General features: G+C 53.6%; 12 protein-coding genes across 12 annotated transcripts; 7 read left to right on the plus strand and 5 right to left on the minus strand.

Annotated features, from left to right (window-relative positions):
* Window positions 1–454: 454 nt before the first annotated feature.
* On the minus strand, window positions 455–2024 carry J4E86_002140 (uncharacterized protein; the record flags this gene model as incomplete). The annotated part of the gene is made up of 3 exons (XM_051442703.1): window positions 455–527; window positions 582–1874; window positions 1930–2024. The coding sequence occupies 3 exons, from the start codon at window positions 2022–2024 to the stop codon at window positions 455–457; spliced, it is 1461 nt and encodes a 486-aa protein (XP_051306291.1).
* A 603-nt stretch (window positions 2025–2627) lies between these two features.
* On the plus strand, window positions 2628–4147 carry J4E86_002141 (uncharacterized protein; the record flags this gene model as incomplete). Its single annotated transcript, XM_051442704.1, has 3 exons — window positions 2628–3665; window positions 3716–3944; window positions 4002–4147. The coding sequence occupies 3 exons, from the start codon at window positions 2628–2630 to the stop codon at window positions 4145–4147; spliced, it is 1413 nt and encodes a 470-aa protein (XP_051306292.1).
* Window positions 4148–4797: 650 nt separating this feature from the next.
* Window positions 4798–5943, plus strand: J4E86_002142 (uncharacterized protein; the record flags this gene model as incomplete). Its single annotated transcript, XM_051442705.1, has 3 exons — window positions 4798–4823; window positions 4868–5156; window positions 5206–5943. 3 exons carry the CDS (start codon window positions 4798–4800, stop codon window positions 5941–5943), a joined length of 1053 nt encoding a protein of 350 aa, XP_051306293.1.
* A 3443-nt stretch (window positions 5944–9386) lies between these two features.
* J4E86_002143 (uncharacterized protein) lies at window positions 9387–10289 on the plus strand (the record flags this gene model as incomplete). Its single annotated transcript, XM_051442706.1, has 1 exon — window positions 9387–10289. One exon carries the CDS (start codon window positions 9387–9389, stop codon window positions 10287–10289), a length of 903 nt encoding a protein of 300 aa, XP_051306294.1.
* A 207-nt stretch (window positions 10290–10496) lies between these two features.
* On the minus strand, window positions 10497–12109 carry J4E86_002144 (uncharacterized protein; the record flags this gene model as incomplete). Its single annotated transcript, XM_051442707.1, has 2 exons — window positions 10497–11519; window positions 11570–12109. 2 exons carry the CDS (start codon window positions 12107–12109, stop codon window positions 10497–10499), a joined length of 1563 nt encoding a protein of 520 aa, XP_051306295.1.
* A 606-nt stretch (window positions 12110–12715) lies between these two features.
* On the plus strand, window positions 12716–14239 carry J4E86_002145 (uncharacterized protein; the record flags this gene model as incomplete). The annotated part of the gene is made up of 1 exon (XM_051442708.1): window positions 12716–14239. One exon carries the CDS (start codon window positions 12716–12718, stop codon window positions 14237–14239), a length of 1524 nt encoding a protein of 507 aa, XP_051306296.1.
* A 458-nt stretch (window positions 14240–14697) lies between these two features.
* Window positions 14698–15326, minus strand: RPS23 (40S ribosomal protein S23; the record flags this gene model as incomplete). The annotated part of the gene is made up of 3 exons (XM_051442709.1): window positions 14698–14876; window positions 14958–15206; window positions 15317–15326. The coding sequence occupies 3 exons, from the start codon at window positions 15324–15326 to the stop codon at window positions 14698–14700; spliced, it is 438 nt and encodes a 145-aa protein (XP_051306297.1).
* A 337-nt stretch (window positions 15327–15663) lies between these two features.
* On the plus strand, window positions 15664–16479 carry J4E86_002147 (uncharacterized protein; the record flags this gene model as incomplete). Its single annotated transcript, XM_051442710.1, has 1 exon — window positions 15664–16479. One exon carries the CDS (start codon window positions 15664–15666, stop codon window positions 16477–16479), a length of 816 nt encoding a protein of 271 aa, XP_051306298.1.
* A 503-nt stretch (window positions 16480–16982) lies between these two features.
* Window positions 16983–18752, minus strand: J4E86_002148 (uncharacterized protein; the record flags this gene model as incomplete). The annotated part of the gene is made up of 4 exons (XM_051442711.1): window positions 16983–17224; window positions 17284–17894; window positions 17942–18563; window positions 18734–18752. The coding sequence occupies 4 exons, from the start codon at window positions 18750–18752 to the stop codon at window positions 16983–16985; spliced, it is 1494 nt and encodes a 497-aa protein (XP_051306299.1).
* Window positions 18753–19708: 956 nt separating this feature from the next.
* On the plus strand, window positions 19709–21049 carry J4E86_002149 (uncharacterized protein; the record flags this gene model as incomplete). Its single annotated transcript, XM_051442712.1, has 1 exon — window positions 19709–21049. One exon carries the CDS (start codon window positions 19709–19711, stop codon window positions 21047–21049), a length of 1341 nt encoding a protein of 446 aa, XP_051306300.1.
* Window positions 21050–22187: 1138 nt separating this feature from the next.
* On the plus strand, window positions 22188–23363 carry CCP1 (heme peroxidase; the record flags this gene model as incomplete). The annotated part of the gene is made up of 2 exons (XM_051442713.1): window positions 22188–22600; window positions 22652–23363. 2 exons carry the CDS (start codon window positions 22188–22190, stop codon window positions 23361–23363), a joined length of 1125 nt encoding a protein of 374 aa, XP_051306301.1.
* Window positions 23364–23776: 413 nt separating this feature from the next.
* J4E86_002151 (uncharacterized protein) lies at window positions 23777–24969 on the minus strand (the record flags this gene model as incomplete). Its single annotated transcript, XM_051442714.1, has 2 exons — window positions 23777–24627; window positions 24684–24969. 2 exons carry the CDS (start codon window positions 24967–24969, stop codon window positions 23777–23779), a joined length of 1137 nt encoding a protein of 378 aa, XP_051306302.1.
* Window positions 24970–24976: the final 7 nt, after the last annotated feature.

A 24976-nucleotide genomic window follows, 5' to 3' on the forward strand; every position in this document is an offset into this window, starting at 1 on the left:
CTAAGAACGCCACTGTGCCCTTCCGCCCCGCCGGCCCACCCTGACGGACCGCCAAACTGCCCAACGTGGTAATTTTGACAAAAACCGTTGATTTCAGATGGCCGAAGGGCACACTGCTAGAGCTTAGGTGACCAATGAATTGGGTCGGTGATCTGCGGGATACGGGTGCTTGCAGAGGGGCACAAAGGCGCGGCCAATTGGGAAGAAGGGTGTGTAGGAGATGTTAGTTGGTCGGGCAGAGGGCGAGGGCACGGGTCGGCGATGATGAAGATGGTCGCATACGTGCTGTGAGCTGAATGGGCGATACGTTTGTAGTAATGTTCATTGGTTTCGGCCACTGCATGTTGCAAGCGCAGAGTTTCCTTCTCTAGATGATGTAACATGGGCTATTGTGCGCACTTTGCTTCCCATCTTAACTTTTGTTGGTATCATAACGCCATGGCTCATGGTTGAATTACAAGGTGATGTCCTCGGTGCGGTAGTGATCTGCTACGATGCGGTAGAGGTATGAAGGTGCGTGTCCGCCACTACAAGACGTTAGCTTACATTCAATGCATCGAGCTGTTCAAATCGCGACTTACAGGTTGGTGATGTAGAGATCCACAAGGTCTGCGGGAACATAGTCGTACAGTGGGTTCTCAACATCGACCTTGTCGACGAACTCGCCGTCGTCGTAGGGAACTACACTTCCGGCGTCACCGTGCTCGATCAGCTCGTCGATGTCGAATGGGTAGACCGGGCTGAGCTTGTATACACCACTGAGCACGACAACAGGTGTCTGGTGTTCCTTTGCAGCCTTTGCAATCATGTGTGCTCCAGCTGCGGCTACCAGACCGCCGTTGGCTAATACGGTATGGGTGGCCAGAATGACCTTGTTGACGCGGGACATTATGGCGAAGACATGGGAGTCTGGGATGACGTAGACTTGGATACCAGCATCGGTGAGGGGCTTCCACTTGTCGTCGTCCTCGTCGTCATCTGGATTCGCTTCTCGCTTCTTGCCTGTAAGAAGGATACCATGCGTGGCAGTGTGGTCGTGGGGATACGTCTCGGCGTGCACGACTGTGAACTTGCGTTTTCGTGCGGCAAACAGAAGGAACTTCTGTACTGTTGTGGACGCGGTGTGGGTGAGGATAATTTCGTTGGCGTGGATGTGCTCGAGGGCGACTTCAGCAATCTGCTTGTCTGAGGTTTCGAGTTCGTCCTGAAGTTCTCTTATGCCCTCCATGACCTCGCCCTTCAGGTCCAGATTTTGGCTCTTGTTGATGCCCTCGAGGCGCTCCAGATTGAGTGCCGTCAGCGTGCTCTTGCCATTTGGCGACGCCTGCCCTGTAGGGGTGCTTGTAGTTGAGGGTGTATCTGCTGGTTGGGAGAAGAGGCCAAAGAGCGAGTGGACGAGGGGAGCGGACGAGGTAGGCGCGTACGAGGTGTGTGAGGTGAGCAACGGGGGCCGTCTCGAGGGCTCGCTAACGTCGGAGGCGTTGTCGGTGAAGACGCTCGTGGGCATGGGTTCGGCAACGGCATGCCGGAGAGGGCTGAATGTGGAAATGCTCGAGTTAAGCGCTGGTCTGTGGAGAGAATCGTGCTGCGCGTGTGCATGTGGTGTTGAGTAGCCTGGCTCGCTGCCTGTTGGTGTTTGCCCTTCGGCATGCTCGTCGACCACCTCGCGCACCAGTCCCAGTACGCGCCGTACGATGTTTCCCACCACCACCTCGTGTGGTTGCGCCGATGTCAACCGCCTGCCGACTTGCTTTATGCGCTCAATGAGCTTGGCGGCATCCCTGCCCTTGAACTCGCCCACTACGCGCAGAAGAAGGGCCGTAGTCGCAATGGCGCATGGTCTCGAATTTCGTATTTGTCGTCGTTTGAGAAGTCTGAGGTAGGGATATTAGTTGTGGTTGCGCTACTGCGCGGAAAGTCGTGTCTCACGAGATGAAATGCTCCACTGAGGCATCTACTGGAGTACTCTTTAGTGACTTCAGGTAGGTTGACAGACCCGGCGCCTGTACCGTCGCGCCCTGCATCGTGGGGATATTTGCTGATTTGTACTCGAGAGTCCCAAGATTTCGAACGGTATATGGCAGTTATGTGGGGTGGTGGGGTTGTTCCTGGATGACTCTGCGGGTGTCTGTGTGCGTTTGAAAGGGTTCCAGACAACCAGTATAATTTTAGGGGTTCAAAGTATCGGCCACGCGTGTTTTGTTTGTAAGGCACTGTTGGGGAGCGTTGCTTGTTCAAGACTTGGTGGAGGGAATGTGTGAGTCGTAACTAAATTGAGCTTTGAGCGTTCCGATTGGGCACGGGCTCTCCAGCGGTTCGTCATTGGCATGTCCCCAACCTTCTGCTTAGCTGCATACCCGTCTTCTCTCGACAAAGTCACGCCTCGGCCTGCTGCTAGTTTCGCCAGTGCTCGACGAGCATCTTGACTGCGCTGTCGCTGTGTACACGCTTCCCAATAGCCCCACCATCACGGTCACGGAGGTCCTACCGTCATCCCAGACATAAGCATCAGCGCACCCAGCACCCAGGCTACCCCACAGTCCTTCGCCATTCTCCAACCTCGGCCCTCGATCTCATCTCCCGCTGACGATGCGAGTGCAATAGCTGCACAGAGAGAGACGCGCAAGATGGGCGCCGACAGGAGTGACGGCTCCGGCTCCGGCTCCTCGAATACGGAAGCGGTCGCATCCGGATACGACGAAAAGACACCTCTACTCGAGAAAACCCAGGAGGGCCCCTACGAAGACACCAAGCGGCGAAGGAGATGGCTGTATCCGTCGCGCATATCCGACGGCATCGTCGCGGTCGTGGGCGTCCTCGCAACCCCCTTTGTCTATACGGGGCAATGCCTTGTGGCCGCCTTCTACTACGAAGAGGATGGCCACTTCTCCTTTCTCGCCCCGATCTACCACATCTCGCGGACATTCACTCGCGGACGTCGGAAAAAGGTTGCGGCGCACGCTTCACGAGCCTCGGCTGCCCCGGACCGTAGCGAGAAAGGCACGCGCAAGAGTCGCAGTTCGAGTGTCGCGCAGCCCGTCATGAAACAACCCACGAGGCGATCACTGTCAATAGCATCAACCTCGACCGCCATGACGTCCGACTCGGAGAGCGAGCGATCTCCCACACGCGACCCAGACACCGACAGCCCGTCGCGCCACACCCGCTCCAAGTCCAGCGCAACCGCACGAGCAGACGAAATCGCCCCGGCCAAGAGGTCGATACGCATCACGCTACATCACAATGAGGACGCTTTGAGGCAACGCAAGGCAGCGAAGAAGGCCCAATCGTCCAAAAGTAACTCCGTCTCCTCCGAGGCTGCCGCTTCCCTCAAGTCCCCCACTGGGCCGGCAACCGCGTCTTCGAAACAATTGACCAAGTTCCCACGAGCGCCCCAACCCCCGCGCCCCCTCGTGCCACGCCGCCAGCCCTCGTACTCCGCTAAAGGCGTATCCGCTGTCGGGCCGCACCAGAAGACGCTCATCATCGATCTCGATGAGACCTTGATCCACAGCATAGTCAACGGCGGTCGCTTCCAGACGGGCCACATGGTAGAGGTCAAACTCCAGGCATCCGTCGGCGCCGACGGGCAGGTTATAGGTCCCCAGGTGCCGCTCCTATACTATGTTCACAAACGGCCGTATTGCGACGATTTTCTGAAAAAGGTACGCACACCAGCCAGGCACGCCTGATGCCACACTAACGAAACGACCAGGTTAGTAAGTGGTACAATCTGATCATATTCACCGCCTCGGTACAGGAGTACGCAGATCCCGTCATCGACTGGCTGGAGGTGGAGCGCAAGTATTTTGCAGGCAGGTACTATCGACAGCACTGCACTGTTCGCAACGGGGCTTACATCAAGGACCTTGCTCAGGTCGAGCCCGATCTCAGCAAAGTCATGATTCTTGATAACAGCCCCTTGAGCTACGTTTTCCATCCTGGTAAGTTCACCCTCCGTCCAGTGCGCCCACTTGTGCTCGTACTGATTGTGCATCCAGACAATGCCATTCCCATCGAAGGCTGGATCAGCGACCCAACAGACCACGATCTGCTGCATCTTATCCCGCTGCTCGAAGGCTTGCAGTATGTCACCGACGTGCGTGCGCTGCTTGCGCTTCGGCTCGGCATGCCCGCATCCGCCTAGTCAGGTAGCCACAATTTTAGTGGCATTCGCCCTAGTACCTCGCTTTCTAATACTTTTTGTACTATAGACCCGTTGCGCCGAGCAGTTGGCTATGTAGCTCGTTGGAGGAGATACCCAAGATGTTATTCGTTCATGATCCACGCCTCGCCTGAAAGACGTTCCTTTTGAGTTTCTTTTACTCATTACGAACAAGGGATTACCCGCCCGTCGGCATGCAGCTCCGATCTGCCACTTGCGACTTGCCGCATGGGCCTGTCGTCTCGCCCACGTTTTCAAGCCTGCTCCCCCACGCCTGTCAATTCCCTTGTGTCCGGGGCATGACATGCGTGGCGACGGGTACTCACTCACCATCTTCTTACACATCCCGCTTATCTCCCGCAACCTTTCAGCCCCACGACGCCCATTTCTTCTCCCGTGGCTCCATGCAGGGCCGTAATTGCTCTCGCTTGGGTCCCATCAGATCGAGCACGTTGAATGCTTATTACATTAACACACCGCTGCCCCTGCCGCCTCCATGCCTTTACCATGTGACCGTCGCTCTGAATTGTTCAACGTGCATTTTAACATCTTGTGCCAATGCATTCGTTACAGAGAAGACGCCTGCGCTCAAGTTCGATTCCATCCGAGAACTGTCGCAATAGGCTTAAAACATGGACGTAGCAATGGTTGATTCGAGGTGAGTCTACCACTGGTGGCCTGGATGTAGCTAACAATATATAGCTTGGACCATCCATTCTTTGATGACGCCATAGAAGCAACACACAACACCATACTGCAAGAACATCGTCAACATTTCGATCATCGTATCAGCTCAACACTTCTGCTCGAAGAGATCCGTCGTACTACCGCTGGCAATGGGTCGGCAGACCGAAGATTAGTCGTATGCAGTCGAAAGTTTATACTGTTCATTCGCACCTTTGCACCCTACTTCGATGTCCTTGGCACATGCGTCGAATTGCAGTCAGAATGGGCAGGCTATTTCTGGGCAACTGTTCGTGTAGTCTTCAAGGTATGCATGTAGTACATTTTACATGCAACTTGGACTAACACGGAAGCAGATGAGCGGTGACTGCGTGCTTGTCCTGGAGAAAATTGCCGATGTACTTGAAGCTGTTTCGCAAATCATACCACCCTATCAAGAGGTTTACAACATCTGCAAGCGTAACGGAGCCGAGTCCCATGGCGAGGCTGGAGATCGTCATCTGGCTGCACTTCTGTCTTGCGTATACGCGGATCTTGTACAGCTGTTCTTGGAGCTATATTGTATCTTCTGTCGCGGAGCACAAAGCACGCCCGTCAGCTGTAGGAACGTCCTCCACAGTGAGACACTATGGCGACCATTCGATTCCCGATTCGCCCACCTTGAAACACGGCTAGGCCAGCACAGGAGGTGGTTAGAAACAGAAACTGCGAACCAGACCCAATACTACGCGGACATCTCACAGCACCGCAGAAGTTATATCGAATTTTTGCAACGTCAAAACGAAGTTACGGTCAACGGTCGAGTGGAGCAAAAGGAACAACGGCTGGCGAAGCGCTTGAGGAGAGTGGAGAAAGTACAGCACTGGCTGTCGTCTTCTACCTTGATTGCCACCCGGTCTCCGGGCATCCAACAACCTTATCAAGAGTCCTGCGCTTGGTTCCTGCGTGTTGCTGCATACGCCCAATGGAGGAGCTTGCGCTTTGATAGCAGCATGGCAAATGACCAAGAAGCTTTAGTCGGCAACTGGCAACATCGGGTACTGTTTGTACAGGGTAAGTCGCCGCGCGCATACTCCGGGTTTTCTACAAACTGACAAAAGCTCAGCGAAATCTGGCTTTGGGAAGACCGTCATCTCGCATTCAGTCGTTGAAAATCTAGCTGGTGAAGCGGACGATCCTGATCTGTGCGACGAACCGCCGGCCACTGCAAGCTATCATTTCAATCACCTTCTATCCGAGAACAACCAATCTGAAGATGCCTTTCGGGCTATGGCATGCCAGCTGCTTCATGTTCGTCGGCACGACCGATCCACTTTGGATACTGTCAGCCTTTTATTGCGGAAAACGTCCTTCCGAGAGCATGCCACCTCTGATGAAGTGCTCGATGTTCTTCTCCTTCTACTTCGGCAACATCCCACTTTTCTTGTACTTGATGGCATCGATGAGTGCAGCGATACTGAGACGCTCCTTGCATCGTTAGCAAGGCTTTGTCGTGGGTCTGACACAAGAATTATCCTCTTCAGCAGACCGAATTTGAAGATACCGCTTGAGTATCAGAAATGGGCTTCAGATGCTCCTCACATTCTCTCGCTTACCGGTCAACACAATACTGCTGCTATCGATCGATTTGTGGTACCGGAAATGAACCGCCTAGCAGATCAGGGCTTCTTCGGTATTTCTATGGATCGAAGGCTCATGTCGGGAGTCGCGAGGACGGCAGATGGGGATTTTCTCTGGGCCAACATGTTGTTGAAACTCCTTCAGTCGCCGTTACTGTCGTCGGACGAGCGACTGGATATCCTCCAGGGAGTGCATTCAATACAGGGCCTGGAAGCGCTCTTCCGTATCATGTTTGACGCATTAGCGCGCCATCCGCCGACAGAAAAACGCGTCGTTGTCGATACATTTCGATGGTTGTCTTTCCCAATCAACCGCATGTGTCCGGGGGCACTACACGCTGCTCTGGACACATACAGACCCAACATTCCCGAGGGTCCGCATATGGCCGATGTTATACAAGCCTTGCCGGAACTGACATGTGGTCTTCTCTGCGTGGTCAACGACGAGATCGCTTTCACCCACGAATCCATACGCGATTACCTTCTCAACCCACTATCTCAAGGCTCAGAGTTCAGTCTTTGCGATACAAGCAGCGTCCATGGCCACCTTGCTGCACGATGTCTATCATATCTTGCTCACGATATACCAAAACGTCCTCTCGGTGCTTTGCAGCCTCACAGTCCAGCCATGCCACCTACCATACCTACCAGTAGTAGTGCGAGCCAAAGAACAAGCGCGTCGATAGACAGTGGATACAAGTCCCTGTCTTCATCAGACGGAGACAATCACATCCATGCGATGCCGACAATACCAACTGAACACAACAGCTCGAGGGCGAATAGTATCCGCACCGTGCCTTTCGATACCCATTTGCCTTTCTTGCGATATGCAGCGCTCTGCTGGCCCATCCATCTGAGCCGCGCTCTATCCCCATCTTCACACTACACCACAACCTCCTCAGCAGACACACTTCCCTACCTACCCGCCTTGAGTGCCTTTCTAGCTTCTCGTGTCGCGGTCACTGCCTGGGTAGAAGCTTCTTTTCGATATAGTCTACCGCCCACGCTCACTCGTCTCATTGGCCCGTTGTCGGATTTGAAGGGTGAGATATCGCCTGCTACTGTGGAGGGCAAAGAGCTAAGGCTAGTGGTCACTGAGATGAGGATTCTGAGTGAGAGACTGGTGGGATTGAAGAGAGAGCATGAGGGTGTCATGAGGCGGAATCCGAGTTTAATGTGGCAGATGGATGAGCCGGGTGGGAATACTTATTGGCCGGTTTGGGAAGATGTTCTTGCAAATGTGAGTGGAAGGTAACGGCGAAAGCGCGCGAAATTTTTGTTTTGAATCATTCGGGGTTGGTCGCAGCGGAGTTCGGTATGTGTTTACACATGATTACTCGATGGATGGCGTTTCCCTCACGTCTCATGAACGCATCGAGACAGTATTGGATCTTTGATATTCGTACCTAGTAGCTTTAGCTAGTTTGGGAGCGCTAGTGGTGTATATATGTTCTTCTCGGTCCAAAGCTCTCACATCGTTCTATATCCCAAATGATTCTTTCTCAAAAGATGCACCTGATACCCCTATGTGGTGCATTTTCGAAAAAGTGCATACAAAGGCGCTATGTCTGGTCTGCTTCAACCACACACAAGGCAATGAGTCTCTCAAAAGACATATGCCCTTCTGATATATGTCGCTGGACCAGCACTCCGATGATCAAGGAAGAAACGACATTCCAACCCCTTCATGAAATGGGATATTCATTCTCATGCTGAGCTCCAAAAGAGATACAGGCGCATTCTATGTGCTTCGCAGCAACCCATTCTGGGACCTTGAAAGGAATAAAAGGTGCATCAAATCGATACATAGAGGTTTTCGAAACTGAATTTGAGGAGCTGCGCAATATCGGTTCTAACAGAAGGCACTGTAGGACTTATGTGTTGAGATTGTTCCAAAAACCGTATGGGAAGTCACCACATGAGAGCACAGCCGAAGGAATGGACTGCCGGCTTCCTTGGTGCATGAAACTCCACCTTTTTTCTGTTCTCTTCCGTTCCTCAACATGCAGCGAGAAGCTTGAAAATCCAGAAGCGATATTTATCTCGTTCATGATGCGGAGTGCAAGATTTACTATGTAGCATCTACCTCTTAATGTCTCAAAACTCGTTCTGGTAGGACTTATGTGCGCTCGTCCAGAAGAATGGCAGAGAAAGTCCATGTGAATGTTTAATGGAAGTGGAGATGACGGAATCTCTAAATCAGCAATGCATTGTTCCATGCCGTTCTCTCCTTATTTCCCGTTAGATCCCATGGATGCTTTATCCCGGATCAGCCATCTTACCATTTGGTAGTCTGGCGTCATGGGTATAAAACTTCTTTGTAATCATCCCCTGATCCTTCCAAAATCACACATGCGGTCTCGTCATTCAAAACGAAAGAGAGACAGCACATGTCTCTCTCTAAAAAACCTCTTTCCATGGTTCTATGTTCCGCTTTTCGAATGCGCGACTTCATTTTCCAGAACGGGGGAGAGACAATTCCATGCTCTAACAGCAAGTCCGCGTACATTGCGTGTCCAGAAATGCTCGATTACCTAGGTATGAAGGGGTCTCCGTATCCGCAGATGGTTGACATGTGAGACTTGACCGAGTGAGAGTGAATTATACGCCGCCAGGCATGGTTTTTGGTTATGATGGACGAGCCCTTGGCATGTCGGGAAGATGTGGAAGCAGACGTGGATGGTGTGGGATGACTTGCCCTGACGCCAAGTCTGAAGCATGTGATTTCGCGTCCCGAGGTCCCTACGATTGGCCAATTGCGGCGACACGTACCTTCACCTGGTGAAGTTTACGGCCGCGACAACGATGCTTTTGCTCTTAACCTGAGACACAGTATCTCGTTGTTCCTCAGCTTGGCACACTCGACCAAGGGAACAATCCACCACGACCTGACCTTCATCCTTCGCGACAACCCCACCATGGCGCCCCCGCCGTCCTCACTCTACACCCTCTCCTTCGCGATCGCGACCCTTGCTACCCTGCTTGTCGCGGCAACACTGCGTCTACTTGCCATACTTCCAAATGCGCGCTCAAAGTCCACACCACTGCGCAAGCGCCCGCTCGCAACACGTATCCTCGTCGTTCTTGGATCAGGCGGACATACACACGAGATGTTCTACCTACTGCGAGATCTAGACACACGGAAATACACACACCGAACATACGTGGTCAGCAGCGGAGATGCGTTCTCAGCGCAACGCGCCGCGGAGTTCGAGCGAGGACTCGAAGATGGGGAGAAGGAGCCACTGCGAAAGCAAGAATCGGAGGAAGAGGCGGTGCAACCAGACGGCACGCGAAGAAGACCTGTGATGGAGATTACAGATGCAGACGGCACGACACATGCTCTAGAAGAGAAGAGGGTAGAGAGACCAACATGCACCGGGCCAGACCACTACAACATCGCCGTCATCCCTCGCGCGCGCAAGATACACCAACCACTCCTCACAACGCCTTTCACCTCACTTTACACCCTCCTAACTTCCTTCACACCTCTCCTCCGCGCACCACCACTTCTGGCCGGCCAAGCCCCTACAACACCATACGAAGCCGCAGCTGCCGACCTCCCAGATCTCATCATCACCAACGGCCCAGCCACGGCTGTAATCCTTGTCCTCGCAAGCCTTATACTGCGCTTCTTCAACATCAAGGGCGCGAATAGTAGAGGCAAGTGCAAGACTGTGTACGTAGAGAGTTTTGCACGAGTCAAGACACTGAGTCTAAGTGGGAAACTGCTGCTAAAGGTCGTGGATCGCTTCCTGGTGCAGTGGGAGGAGTTGGAGGGCGCAGGAGGACGAGCGGAATACTGGGGCATTCTGGTATGAACTCAAGAACGATTTCATGGGAGAGGTTCAAGAGATCATGGTATGCATGATGCAGGCGTTTGATGTTCATTTACAGCGAAGATACCCAACAGGCCACAGAAAGCCTAGCTGAGTTTTCGGCTTCAATCCATGCTATATATACAAAAGGTATGCTACAAGTCTCGTGTCGCAGGCGTGATATGTTATCATGCCATCGTCTCAGTCACTCTAGTCGAGGTCGGCTGTTTGACTGGGAATCTGCTTCTTGCCCAGATACGGCTTCGTAGCACTCTTCTGCATGTGCTGACCTAATGCCGCCAGCAAGCTCTCCTGGTCGACAAGCGGCTTCTCCTTCTGGCTCTGCACCTTCTTCTGATGCTCAAGCTCCCACCTCAATTGCATGGGCGTCTTCATTGCCTGCGCCGCTCTGTGCTTTTGCTTTGCAATTTCTCGCGCGACCACACCCTGTTCGGAGTGTTGCGCAACCTTGATAGGACGCGGTACTTCGGGGTCCCTGTCTTTCTTCGCTTTGATGGAGAACTCGTGGATATCGCTACGGAGTTCTTCTGCAATGGTGTCGGGGAAAGGTGGCGCAACGAGCGTGTAAGCCATGGACTGCGAACCTTCGACAATGTTTCGTCTTGTGTCCACATCATAGGCCGAAGGAAGCTCAGGGTCTATGCTTATTGGAGCGGCGGTCTTGAATCGTTCCTGCTCTTGCCTTTGAATCTCGGCGAATTTTGCCTCGAGGTCGACTGGGCTCCTGCTATTCGTTGCGTCTTGTTGAGCTTGGTCCTCCTTGTTCTTGCTCCGCCAACGACTCAAGCTCGTGAACGGCTGGCTCACCTTGGCCAGGGCCTTTTTGAGTAATGTTTTCTTGTCTTTGCTTGTTTCTTTTGTGGTACCAACAGCTTCAGTTCCTTCCACACGTTCCCATGGCCATTCCAGTCGTTGCCGTGTGCCTGCGATGTATCGATGGAAGATGGGAAGTCCAGTTCGAGGATCGTATTGGTGTGCTTCGGGTATTGTGTCGTTCCCGTAGTCAGTACCGGTGTATGGATCAATGCCGGTTGTATGCCGCTCCATGTAGATCTTCTCAACCACGACGTCCTCGTAACGCTTCTGGCCTCCCTGGTCTATCTCGGCTGGTACCACGAGACGTACATTGCTCAAGGGCATAGGCACCTCGTTCTCTACCTTGGGCCCCATCTCTTCGGCAGCACTACTAAATAGATTAGTGTCGAAGTATTGCTGGCAAATGTTAACACTCAAACTTGATGACACAGCTAGGCGGTAAATACCAAGTTCATGCCCTTAATAACGACGTCGTGTGATCGATCTATGGTCTCTCGTACCACACCGACCTTACCCGCCTCTTTTCCTTTCAGAATTACGACACGATCACCCTTCACAATTGGAAAGTATTTCTTATCGTCCACGACCAGCGGGTACTCGAGCTCGAGGCCTTTCTTTTCCCTAAAAGCGTTCCGGCTCTTCTGCGCCTCGATAGGTATCTCAGGCTTCTGCACCTGGCCGCCGGTGAGGGCACCGTATTTCTCAGCATCTGGGCCGACGGCGCGATTTGGCCTCAACGGACCAAGTTTCCAGTCCTCTTTTGCATTGGCCAGAGCTTGCTTCCTGACACCCTTGATGCGCTCTTGTTCCCACCCTTTACGCGCAAGGATGGCTCGCTTGATTTCCCATTTGTCCTGTTTGAGTCCCTGGCGCTTCTTGCGTTCCCGCTCGTGCCATTGGATTGCGTTTTTGACCTTGCGGATCTCTTTGAGTTTTTTGGCCTGACGGGCGGCGTTGCGCCCCGGCCTGACGATCAATTGGCTCATGGTGGGCGGGATGGCGGCGGTGGAGATGGAGATGCGAGGGTTTGCGGACTACCGAGCCATCGAATGGCGGGCGGCGAGGGGTGTAGTGGCGGATACGACCGGGGAGATCAGACGGATACGGTGTGTCGTAGGGTTCGAGCCGGTGTTGTTTCCACGGCGATGGATTGTCGGCAGTCGTCCCTCCAGAAGTGGTGAACAGTGCATTCGACCTGGTGAGCCAAAATTCCGCGCCGGCGCCCGGGCGGTGTGGCCGCCTCGGCAGAATCCAAAACACGTCGCCCATGACATGGTGCATCAACCCTACCCATCACCACCCACTTCAGGTGTCTTCCCACCATGGCGCTATTACGGCGCAGACTGCGCTGCCATTACTGCAATACACTGTCACGCGACACTGTCTCACAAATACCCAAGACATTTCACTGTCCGCAATGCGACGCCGTGAATCACTTCGACGAAGTACTTACTCTGCCGCATAAACACCCGAACCTCTCCAACTGACCTGTTCCCCAGCGCGGAAACATCACCGATCCGCCCATCGAAGAAGTCGCGACCGCCCCTCAAGCCTCGTTCCAACACCTGCGCTCCCGCTCCCCAACACCCGCCATGTCCGTACCCGGTGACGACATCTTCTGCGACACATGTCAGCGCAACCAGACCCTCTACGCAAAGCTCTTGGGCGAGTATCTTCCGGAAGAGGATGATCCGACGTATGGGCAATTCTTAGCGGCGTACGAGGACTACAAGGACGAGCTCGAGACCCGGTACCCGCAGGTCTGTAGCGAATGTCTGCCTCGAGTCCAACACCAGATCCGGAACGCGAACCATATTGCCAGAGCAGACAACCTGGCGCGTATCATGGAAGCAAGTAAACAGAAGCGCACAACCGTACATACCCACCGACAAGCGTGGACATTGAGGTTCATTTCGCTGGCGAAGTGGACCTATGTCGTGAGCACAGCAATAGGAATTGTCTGGCATGCTGCTGGACTGTACATGGGCCCGGATGAGGGTATACGGGCGTACCAAGTTTTCAGCTGGGATACTTGTTGGACTCAGGCAAAGTCGGGATGCTGGATGGACGAAATCTGTGTACTTTCGCCCGTGATACTCAAGTGGCTGAACTTTGCGATTATCGCCGATGCTCTCACAATCTGGTGGAACCCCAAGCTGAAACTCAAGACGAACAGCCTTACGGGCAGGATGCGCGGGCTCATGTCACTATGGATGATTCGAATTACTGCCGTGGCTCTTCGTTTCCTAACCCTCTACTACTGGAAAGGTCACACCATCAACAACGACACGTTGACACTATTCCGGTACACACATGTGTGTATGCTCGGAATATTAACCTTCTCGTCTATCATGACATGGAAGGCGGTCCGCATAGTCTACGGCGCCGCGCCCTCTTTTCTTAAAACGGCTCGCGAACCCGTACCCAGCGCACCCGATAGCGCACAGAAGGCAAGAAGAGGCTCTTACCACCCAGCTCATCCCCAAGCAAGCGTTTTCGACAGTATAGCGCCCGATTTTGCAAATGGCATGGATCAGTGCAAGGAGTCCTCCCCTCTTCCCCCATCGCCCACCATCTCAGAAGCCTCCTTCACCACACATGCTACCGACGTCACCACACCCTATGCCCAGCGATCTACATTCTTGGGCGCAGACGACATGGACTGGACACCGACCAAGAATCCCGGAAGTCGGTTCTCTTCACAACCCCCAGAGATTATACCCAACCACTTCTCCAAGACGACATCTCGTCAGCCAGCAACACCCCCTCGTTTCAGAGAACCCCACTCCATCTTCTCCAAACCGGACCCGAATCCATTCCGTCACCGGGTCCCTGCACCGCCGCCACCCTCGCTCGGCGCCAACCAAAAACCTAACCCCTGGAAACCGAGTGTCTGGGCGCCTCCTCTCAAGGAAAACGCACCCAGGTTCTTCAAAGGAGACCAGAAGGCGCAAGGAGGTGCGGGAGAGATACCGGGTCTGGATGGCTTCGGTGTACCGAAGAATGTGAAGAGGGATGCTGAGCTCTTCGCCAGCCCGAAGCTTAAGTATGAATACTACGGGACTATGAAGGACACTGGACTGGAGGACACGTTTAATGCCATGTTTACGAAATAAGATGGATTGCACAAGCAATGATTGCTAAGATGGCAAAGGTGGTTGGCGTTTTGTTTGAGATACCCGGCGGCGCTTCTTTCCTATGTTGCATTGGTCGGAGTTTGTTACTACAGGGCGGATTGTGTACATTACCGTCTTTTTTCGATCAACGAATCATGCATAATATAGAATCTGAAACATATTTGGTGCACCACGTTCACTATCAAGCCCTAAACGACATGGCGACGCACCCAACATCACTCCATGGCATACGCATACGGAGTGGGCGCTTGAATGAGTCAGATTCTATCTAACTCTCCAGCATATCATGACTTTTCATATGCCGGGTAGAAGCACAGATAACCCCGATGTAAAGACTCCGGTAACCCCCCATAGTGATCCGCGGATTCCATCATTCGTTCATGGCGGGCTTGTGGTCCACGTTCGTTTCCTTCCTTGACTCCTTGCAGACGAGTCCTCTATGACCTGGGCTTCTCCTTCTTCTCCTTCCACAGTGCGGACAGACCGACACCGGAAACCTTGACGACCTTGAAACGCACACCGGGAATATCACCCTTGGCCTTGCCCTTACGACCGAAACCAGCGAGGAGGACCTCGTCGTTCTCGTCGACGAAGTTCAAGCAACCGTCGTTGGGAACTGGCAGATTATTAGCCCACGCTCTCATTGTTGCCACAGGCTCGTCGCCGATGCCTCTTCAATCTCCGCATAGTGACATACCGAAAGCGGTGACCTTCTTTCCGTTCTTGATCAATTGTACACGGACACACTTTCGGATGGCGGAGTTGGGCTGCTTGGCCTCAACACCGACCTTCTCGAGAACGATGCCCTTGGCGTGGGAAGATCCACCGAAGGGAGACGACTTGTAGGCGGTTCCGAGGAGACGCTTCTTGTAGTGGAGATCGGCCCATCGTCCCTCGCGGCGATGGTTGCGGAGCTTGCGGGCAGCGTTGAGACCTCTTGGCTTTCCTGATGATGTTGTGAGCAACTACCCAATATACGCCCGTGTCAGGACGGCGAAGGCGTGGAATTGTGCATTTCGCGTCGATCGAGGGCTTCTGGAGGGAGTGGCTGCGTACCTTTACCCATGGTTGCGGTATTGACGACGGGTGTGCTGGGGGAAGTGTGGTTAGTATCGCGGACGTCGAAGTATTTTCGAGAGCGGCTGGAATCAGTGTGCGCCAGAGCCAAGCCCCACAGCTTAGCGGCGTTGGCCCGGAAGGGGTTAGCGCCGCACGGCCATCTTATCTTATCGGGCCATCGTCATCGCGTCTGGGGAGAACATCAATGAACACCAGCACAGTTGCAGCTCAAGTCAGTGAACTTCAAGATTCGTAGTGATCAGTCTAATTTCCCATCGCAATACTCACACATTTCCAATCACCTAAACTTAGCCACAAATAACGCGCTCAGCGCATGCACCACTATGACTTCCAAAGACGACAAGAAAGTCACCAAGACGCAAACTAATCGCCTACCTGCGCCTGCGCTGTTTGTCGGGCCACCGTCACACAATGCCTCCAATACATCGCTGCACGAAGTCCGAACACCTGCAAGGGCTCCGCTAGTCCGCCAGCGCTCACTCCTTTCTCCTGATAACAAGCGACCTCTTCCACCCACGACCACCAACGATGGCGACCACCTCAGCCTCACCTCCACGAACCCCTCGGCGCCATTCCAACGGCGACAAAGACAGCACAGCCAAGCCGCAGATGCCGAAGCATCGTCACGCGCCGAAGCGATATGGGCAGAAATGCAAAACACGTTGGAGGAGGTTGAGCTGAGCGCCATCAAGGGCCCAGGCATGACTGTCTTCGGCTCTGAACACTCTCGAGCACTAGATGAGCTGCGAAAAGCGCAGATAGAACTTGCGAAAGCATGGGCGCGCTCGGAAGAGGATGAACAGACACCCGAACAACAGAAGAAGTCGCAGGACAGTAAAGCGAACGACTTGCAACCCCAGAGTCTAGCGAACCACCCTCACGACGGAGCAGGGTCGGGAAAAGGCGAAAAGCTGTTCGACCGCATCAAGCTGGAGGAGGAAACAGAGAAGGACATCGAGCTGAGTCGGAAGAGGAGAGAAGAGAACGACCGATACTTTGAGAAAGTGAACAAGGGTGTGCAAGAAGTCGTTGTAAGACTGGAAGAGGTTGCAAAGGCAATGAGAGGGGTGGAGAGCGAGAGCAAAGAGATCTGGGGACATGGGAGCGAAGACAGTATGGACACGGCGAGCGTCACTTGAGACGATGCACAGCCTGAGCGGGAATTATCCAGAACAATATGCCATAAACGGGCAGCGTACATCTAGGCCGCTTTCGAACCTACTTCGACGAGAAAGACGGGACACACGCTCTCGCGCTCCCTCGTCATATCGAAGATACACACGTCCTATGGAGGCCTCTGGCAAAAGCCACATGCTCGATTGAGGGATCGCAGGTTTGGTGGTAATACACGAACAGACTGAAGAGGCTGGTGTAAGCCATTGGCAACAACAACAAATAGTACCGCGTGGAAACACATTTACTCCATGTGCAATGGACAGCATCTTTAGATCGTCGCTACGCCGGGCAATACAAGTAGCGTGTTAGATTTAGTGCCGCAATGATCGATAGTGGAGTTCAAAGGTATAAGTATTTCAGCGAAATCAAGACTGCGTGCCTTGTTTTGCGTGATCTACATATACGAGATGTAATGTTTTACCGCCTCTGTTTCATACTCTTCATCCATTACGTCTACACACACCGTCTACAAGAGATAGCGGTACTCCGGATTCAGGTCGCCCATTTCGGTCTTCTCATACTCCGTCAATCCTACATCCCTGACGCTCTTATTCCTCTTTCGGTTCGATAAACTGCACATGACAAAGTACGCGCAGCAACTTAGTGCACTGAGGCACACAAAGCCGATACTGATGGAATACCCTCGCGTATACTTTGGCGCGTCAGTCTTCAAGAACGAGTAGACAGCGATGATTCCACCAATGTTGCCTGTTATTTTCGGTTAGCATTTGATACCTCAGATATCATATGAGAGATTTCAAACTTACCAAAGCCGACTTGCCATGCACTTCCCACAGCTCGACGGTGGTGACCACCCAAGTTCATGTTGAACCAACATACAATGACCGGCATGGCGGTGTAGGCTCCCATGGCGACAAGGAAGAGCGCTCCATATTGCAGGTCATGGTTGTCATGTACGGTGATCAGAATAGCGAATCCAGCGATGCATACAGCGATGGGGAAGATGGTGAAAAGGAAGCGGTGTTTGAGCCTGTCCGAGAACCATGCGACAAGCATCGAGAAACCAAAAGCGGCGGCCCATGGAGGAACACTGTGCAGCTGTGTCTGGATCTTGGAGTAACCATAGCTCTGGATGATGGTGGGAGAGAAGTAGGCGTAACCATAGGCAGGTACGATCAAGCCGAAGTACATGAGTCCGCCAATGAGGATCTTGGGGTCCTTGAACACATTCACAACGTCCTTGGCCTTGATAGGTCGTTCACGTGCGGAGCGTCCTTGGTCGATTTGAAGTCTGGCTTTGACAAACGCGCGTTCGGGTTCCGAGAGCCACTTCACTTCTTCCGGGAAGTTTGGGAGCAGAAAGAAGAAAGCGAACGAAACCAGAACAGTCAAGAGTCCTTCCAGAATGAAGATCCATCTGCCAGAGTCAGTGATTTCCAACACAAATGCACGGTCGAAAAATACCTCCAACCCTGATATCCGCGCATGCCGTCCATCTTGCCAATCGCAGAAGCTAGCAGTCCACCAAAGGCTCCGGCCAGAGTCGTTGAACTGAAGAAGAACGAATATCGTTTCTGCGCCTCGTGTCTGCGGTACCACATACCAATCAAGTAGAAGGCACCCGGAAACATGCCTGTCTCGAACACACCGAGAAAGAATCGAGTCGCAAGCAGGCCAGAGTAATTTTGCACAAAGCCTTGCAGCATAGTAACGAGACCGAAACCAAACATGCAGATGCTGAGCCAGACGCGAGGTTTCATCTTTTTGAGAAGGACATTGGACGGGATCTCGAAGAGGATGTAGGGGACGAAGAAGATGACCAGAGCAGTGTTGTAGCGGTTATCTCGTGCCAGATCAAGTTCCTCGCTGAGGCCAAAGACGTTCGCATTTGCAATGTTGACACGGTCCAGGAAGGCTAGGAGATACATGATGCAAAGGAAGGGAATGACATGGAGGTCAATCTTGGTCACGAGTTTGGATTCCGTGGTGTTGGGCGGACATGGGACAAGTGCCGGGTCGTCGTCGTAGGTATTGTCATAGTGAGGGATTGGATCTGTCTTGTCCACGTCCGGAGACGGCACGTCTTCTGCGGATGATCAGCATATTTCAACGACTCTGTATATATGGCAAAGAGCGTAGGATGGTGCAATGATGATCTGTGCAAAATGAAGCTGACGATGAGCTTGGAGCTGACAAGATGCGTCAAGCACTCCGCGGGAGTCATCGGGGCCAGCTTCGCAGATTGCGGCGACTTACTCTCTTTCCTTCCGAACATGACGACGGTCAGTGAGCTTGACTCTATCCGCCTGGGTGACTTGACTAGTGTTCGGGAGTAGGTCCGATGCCAAATTCACACTTGCATGGCACTTGCAGAGGCGGGAGCGAAGGCAATATATCCTGGAAAGCGGACAGTGAAATGGAGTCACAGCGAAGGCCGAGGTCGCTGGTACCCTAGCACAAATCTGACCACTCTCGCATCGTCGACGCTCGCCAACCCCGCATCTCTGGCTTTGGCTGTTTGCCCATGCATGCGTAAGCGATGGAGGTCCTCATTAGGAAGCTGCGCTGCCGGTCGCCAGCGCGAAGTCACGGGTACCCAAGGACATGGCGCAAACACGGCGTGCAACTAATCGTCGACCGCTCGGCTTTGGAACAAGCAAAAAGACAGGCGACATTGGCCGGCTCAAACCTGCTGGAAAAGGACCGTAAGCGTGCGCCTCGCGTGTGATGTAACCATGTGATCAGCAGTGTGGCGCCGGGCCTAAAGGGAAAAGATGCGTCGGCACGTATTGATGCGGAATAGCAAGCGCGCATCTTTCCGCATGGCATTGTCGGAACAGTTGCAGAACTCCACCTGCAGACGTAGTTGTTGCCAGGGACAGTCTGGGCTGATGTCAACTGGGGACTGTCGACATGGTGGTGAAGGGCGTGTCGGCGGTCGCTGAGCAAAGGCCAGGTTTTATATCCGAAGGGCCAACCTTGTAGTTTTGGTTTGGTCGGGCAAGCTGGTTCGGCAGCCGACATCAACTCAAGCCTGGGCGCGCGGAAGTCTCAGCGTCGTCCACACTCCTTTCCCTGTGCCTCCTCTCCTTCAGCCTCTCGACCCTGCACTCTCAATCTCGCCATCCTCCCAGCACCGCATGCCAGGCCCGACCCACGACGTGGAAGTGTGACTGCGAGCGACCCGTTACCCGTCGACGATACCCCGAGCGGCTGGCCTGCTGACCCGAGATGGTGAATGCCAAATATGTCGCCTTTACCGTCAACAAGCAGACTCCCTTCTTGCAGACGCCAGACCAGGCCTATGCCACCGTAATCAACTGCCGGCGGCCAGGCGGGAAACGCGCGGGGCTGGCGCACGAGGTGCGATCCCACAATGTGCCGCTGGCCATGGTCGAAGGCAGTCTGAAGCGCAAGCGGGGCGACGAGTCCAGGAAGGACTCTGAGCACGCGGCCAACCCGGCCGCCTCTTTCGGAAACGATGCGACTCCACTCACTGCGGCACCGGCCCGTCCACTGCTTAACCAGCAGTGGCAGCAGCGCAAGCCGACGAGGTTACGAAGGGGCAAGATCCTGTCCAAAGGCGTCGACCTGGACTGCTGGTTCATCATACTGTCCTACTCGGACCCTGCGCAGCTGCTCGAGATGCGTAGCAAGATTGCCTCATGCTACCGGTTTTTGCGGGATAACCCCATGCTCTGGAAGCATAGCAGGGTTTACTATTACGGAACCGACATGCCGGACCCACCTCCAGGTCTCACCGAGTTCCAGTTCGCCCACTTGCGCCATGGGCATGGCTGTATGGACTGCGGCGCCCCAAACACTCGCAAGACCTTCTGGGCCTTCCTGCGCCGCATGTGCAAAGACTGTCTCAACACCCAAGTCATCAGGGAATACGATGCTGTTGCCCAGCTGAGAGGTCCAAACGGCGAAGACGTATCCTATATCCGCGCTGCCTTGCCCAGTGGCATCTTCGATTCATGGGGTAACTTTGTCGGCGTGGGACCAGCGAGTACGCATGCGCTGAAGACCATCTACTTGCGGTCAGACGTGCAGAAGCTCGTTGCCGAGTTCCACAAGGAGTCCAGAGAGAGGGACCCCAACACAGAAGAGACGGCTACATGGTGGACTGAATGGCTTGCTGACAAGGCCAAGAAGGTAGAAGAGCGCCAGATGTTTGCAAAGAAGATGGAGCAGTGGGAAGAGATGCAACGCACGGCTAGAACTTCTGACTACACTGCAAAGAAGTTACGGCGCAAGAACTTCTTCAAGGAAAAGGCGTCCCAACTCGATCCACCCATCAGTATCAAAGAGCTAGAAGCGTGTCCGGCATACAAGCGTGCCATTACCATCCCCAAAGACCCCAACAGCACCTCCTGGGATCTTCTCAAGCCCAAGATCGTAAAGGAAGCCGCCGAAAATGCGGCCAAGAGAAATATGGAAGAATCGCGGCCGGCAACGGCATCGACGTCCGGCATCTCTACGCCTACCGGCAGCCTGGACGGTTACCCGCACACGCAGCCGTATCTCGGCATGATCATGGGTATGCCTCCGCACAATGGCATGTACTGATCATATTTTCTTAAGAGTTCACGCTGGGACGAGTAATACGCGAGAAAGCTAATGTTTTGGGTAATGATTGCATTAATGTCATGGCACTGGAGTTGGAAATTGGTATGGCTTCTGGCTTCTTCACGCACACAAATCCAAGTGAGCATTTCTTTGCAAGGCGTTTATCAAGACTGGGAACTGCATTGAAGGACAAGGGATAGCAGGCGTTAACTGTACTGGCTTCTTTTTCATTACCGATACGTATCGTACGCCCTGGATATAATTGAATCGAAATTTTGCTTGACAAATACCTGCGCCGAGGACAGTGAGGTACCACAGCTGGATCGATAAAACTGCCTCTTCGAGCGATGCACCCACTTTTGTCGTTCACGCCGCTCATCGGAGAGCAACGGCATGTGGGCATGGCACGAGTCATTTCCGGCGGCTTAGTACACGAAAGCTCTGGTTGGCCACCATGTCCTACCCAGGATAGCAAGCAGCGACGAGACACCAGACGTCGTCTGTAACACCACGTGTCGAGCGTGGCAATATCCACTGCTAAGGATATCAGACAAAGTTGCCGCAGAGCCTCATCAGGTACCCCTCATCTCGCTCGCTGGCCTGCGTCGATCGACGCCACCACAGCGAATCACAGAGCGTGGAAGTCGGCTTATGCACGAGGACAAAGCCCAGCCCTGCGCAGCTACAAAACCACGGGTCTCCCTGCCTGATAGTCTCAAACTCGAAATCGTCATCTGCTAGAAGCGCGGATTATATAACCCAATCGGCGGAAATGGCTTCACGATCGGAAAAGTGTCGCGGCGGCATCAGATATCGTAATCCCAAGGGTCCAGACGATTATGCCCCGTAATGCGTCTGATTGGCGCAGAGGCTATCAAAGTGGGTCGATGCCGTTGTTTCCAGAAAGATTGTCGCCATCTGAGTCCGAGGCAACGAAACATTATCTTTAAAAGCTTTCCCGTGCCTACGCTCTATTCGCGTTTGTGTTTTCACTCTCTTTGACCTTCCTGCCTTTGTGCTACTGTCAATTGACCTTTTCAGAGGCAAACCGCTCCACAAGTAGCCTATCAACAGACATCCAGCTGTTGCACAAATTATTCTGCTCGGCCGACTCGATCTCCCATCCACCGTCTGCACAATGGCATCTGCCTCGCGAAGCTTCTCTCGCGCCCTGCGCACCGCCGCTCCCTCGTTCCGCACCACTTCGACCCGCTCCTCTGCCCGCTTCGTCGCGCCCACACAGAACGCCTTCCGCAACCAACGACGCGGATACGCTTCTCAGGAGGATGGACCAGACAAGCATGAGGGCAACCCAACGGGCCTAGCCTGGGGCGCTGGCGCTCTCCTTGTCGGTGCTGGTGTATACGGCCTCTACACATACAAGCCAGAGTTGTTCGGCCAGACCAACAGCAGGAAGATCTTCACACCCAGGTTTGAGGACTACCAGAAGGTCTACAACCACATCGCCAAGAGGCTTGAGGAGCACGACGACTACGATGATGGTAGCTACGGTCCCGTTCTTCTTCGCCTTGCATGGCACGCCTCGGGAACGTGAGTACTCTGCCCTCATGTCTATCAGACACATGAACTGACATACAACAGCTACGACAAGATGACGGGAACTGGTGGTTCCAACGGCGCTACCATGCGCTTCGCCCCCGAAGGTGACCACGGCGCCAACGCTGGTCTCAAGGCCGCCCGCGATTTCCTCGAGCCCGTCAAGGAGGCCTTCCCATGGATCACCTACTCTGATCTGTGGATCCTCGCCGGTGTCTGCGCCATCCAAGAAATGCAGGGCCCCAAGATCCCATACCGCGCTGGCCGCACCGACCGCGACGTCTCCTTCTGCACACCCGATGGCCGTCTTCCCGACGCCAGCAAGGACGCTAGCCACATCCGCGCCATCTTCGGCCGCATGGGTTTCGACGACCGCGCCATGGTCGCCCTTTCCGGTGCACACGCCCTAGGTCGCTGCCACACTGACCGCTCTGGCTTCGACGGCCCCTGGACCTTCTCTCCCACCACCCTGACCAACGACTACTACAAGCTCCTTGTCGAGGAGAAGTGGGCATGGAAGAAGTGGAACGGCCCCAAGCAGTTCGAGGATGTCAAGACCAAGAGCTTGATGATGCTGCCCACCGACATGGAGCTTGTTAAGGACAAGAGCTTCAGGAAGTACACCGACCTATACGCCAAGGACAACGACGCTTTCTTCAAGGACTTTTCCGAGAGCGTCATGACTCTATTTGAGCTGGGTGTACCGTTCCAGCAGCCTGAGGACCAGCGCTACGTCTTCAAGAGCTCGTTCGACTAAGTCTGTGCGAGAGTGGGAGAGAAGCATTGGGGGTTACTTTGAATCAGAGATATCCATCTAGACTATTAGACCGTTGCTTAGTTAAAGGCAGCATGCGCTAGATCACTTTTGGAGGTTATGCATTTATTGTTACTTGCTTTGTAGACTTTTGAAATGCAGCATACAAACAAGACGTTGTGAACATCGTCCCTCTCCGTCGTGTTTTGGAAATTTGGCTGAGTAGCGTTGTGACGATGGACGTAGATGAGAGAAAATTCATTTCAACTGAAGCTACCCCATATACCGCGACTTATGTGGCAGCTGGCATGCCCATATTGCGTAGATAGTCTGTAGCTTCCAAACTATCGTAGTTGCTTGCGCTCAGGCCATTGGAGTGGGTATTTTCTCCCTCGAACACGCATTGGCCTGCACACTCAGTCACTCTTCAGCGCAACAGCAAGCTGTGCCGTCTTCTTCTTCCAATATGCCTGATGTTCCTTTTCAATCTCACGCATGTCACTCAATTCCTGCCTGCCCAGTTCTTTCACCTCCATCTCTAGGTTTTTGATGTCATCATGAGGGAGCCTTGTTGGAAGAGGCAGGGCGTCCTTGCGATACCTCGAGGGCTGGTATATGAACTTTGGAAACATGGTCGTTGGGGTGACGGCGTTTTTGTTGTTACGGGCATCTGCTGATACTCCTTCTTCGAGGAAGGTAACGTGCTTCCTGTTGGTACGAGACTTGTCGCGTGCTGGGGAACTCTCGTGTTCAGGGACAAAGAGCGTGGATTCGGCGTCAGTGACTTTCGATGGCGAAGATGAAGCAGGTAATGCCGATTCGTCCGATGGCTGCTTGGTGAATAGCATATGTTCCATAGCTTCCTCGCCTAGGCATGTAGCTCCTAGCTTCCAGATCTCGCCGAGGACCACTTCCCACTCTTTCTGCAATTTCGCTAGTTTAGCCGTTTCCTTAGTGATCAACTCGTCGTAATGGAGCATGCGAGTCTCAAGTGTCTGATCAAGACGTACACTCTTCCCCTCGCTATCAGTGCGCCGTAGTGATAGAGTGAACTGAGAGATGGGTTGGTAGAGCTGAGTGGCTAGGCGCTCGTACTTCGCTGGGGCAGAGATCTTAAGGGGCGAGATATTGGGATCCTGCTGGTTACTGTTGCGAGTAACGGTCTGCAGGGTACTTTCATAGAGAGTATGAAGAAGCTTCTCGAGGGTCTTGTTGATTTTGGAAGAAGCAGTCTTGTAGACGTGGCGACGGTACTTATCGCTGGCATCTGTGCAGTATGATATTAGCGGTCTGCGTTCAGCACATGAAAGAGCTTAGCTGTACCTTTGAACTCTACGCCTAGAGGATGCATGTTCGAAGACCTCTTTCTTGCTCCTTTCTTCTCTACACTCCGTACGCTTGAGTGAGACCCGGCGCTCAGCAATGTGGTAGCGTCAGCATCGTCTCCGGTGAACTTGGAGTTGCTGATATTCGTCTGACATGTGATGTTGCCTTGTTCCCTGAAAGCACCCTGGTTTCTGAAAACGGCAGCAGCAGATACCGTCTTCTTCGCCGGCGGGCCCATGTTGCCGCGCGCCCGCAGTTCAGGTACGCTGCGCTCGACCTCCATTCAAATT

The sequence above is a fragment of the Alternaria arbusti genome (genome assembly GCF_024043155.1).
Source record: "Alternaria arbusti strain BMP 1465 chromosome Unknown scaffold_2, whole genome shotgun sequence".
In the NCBI taxonomy this organism is placed as follows: domain Eukaryota; kingdom Fungi; phylum Ascomycota; class Dothideomycetes; order Pleosporales; family Pleosporaceae; genus Alternaria; species Alternaria arbusti.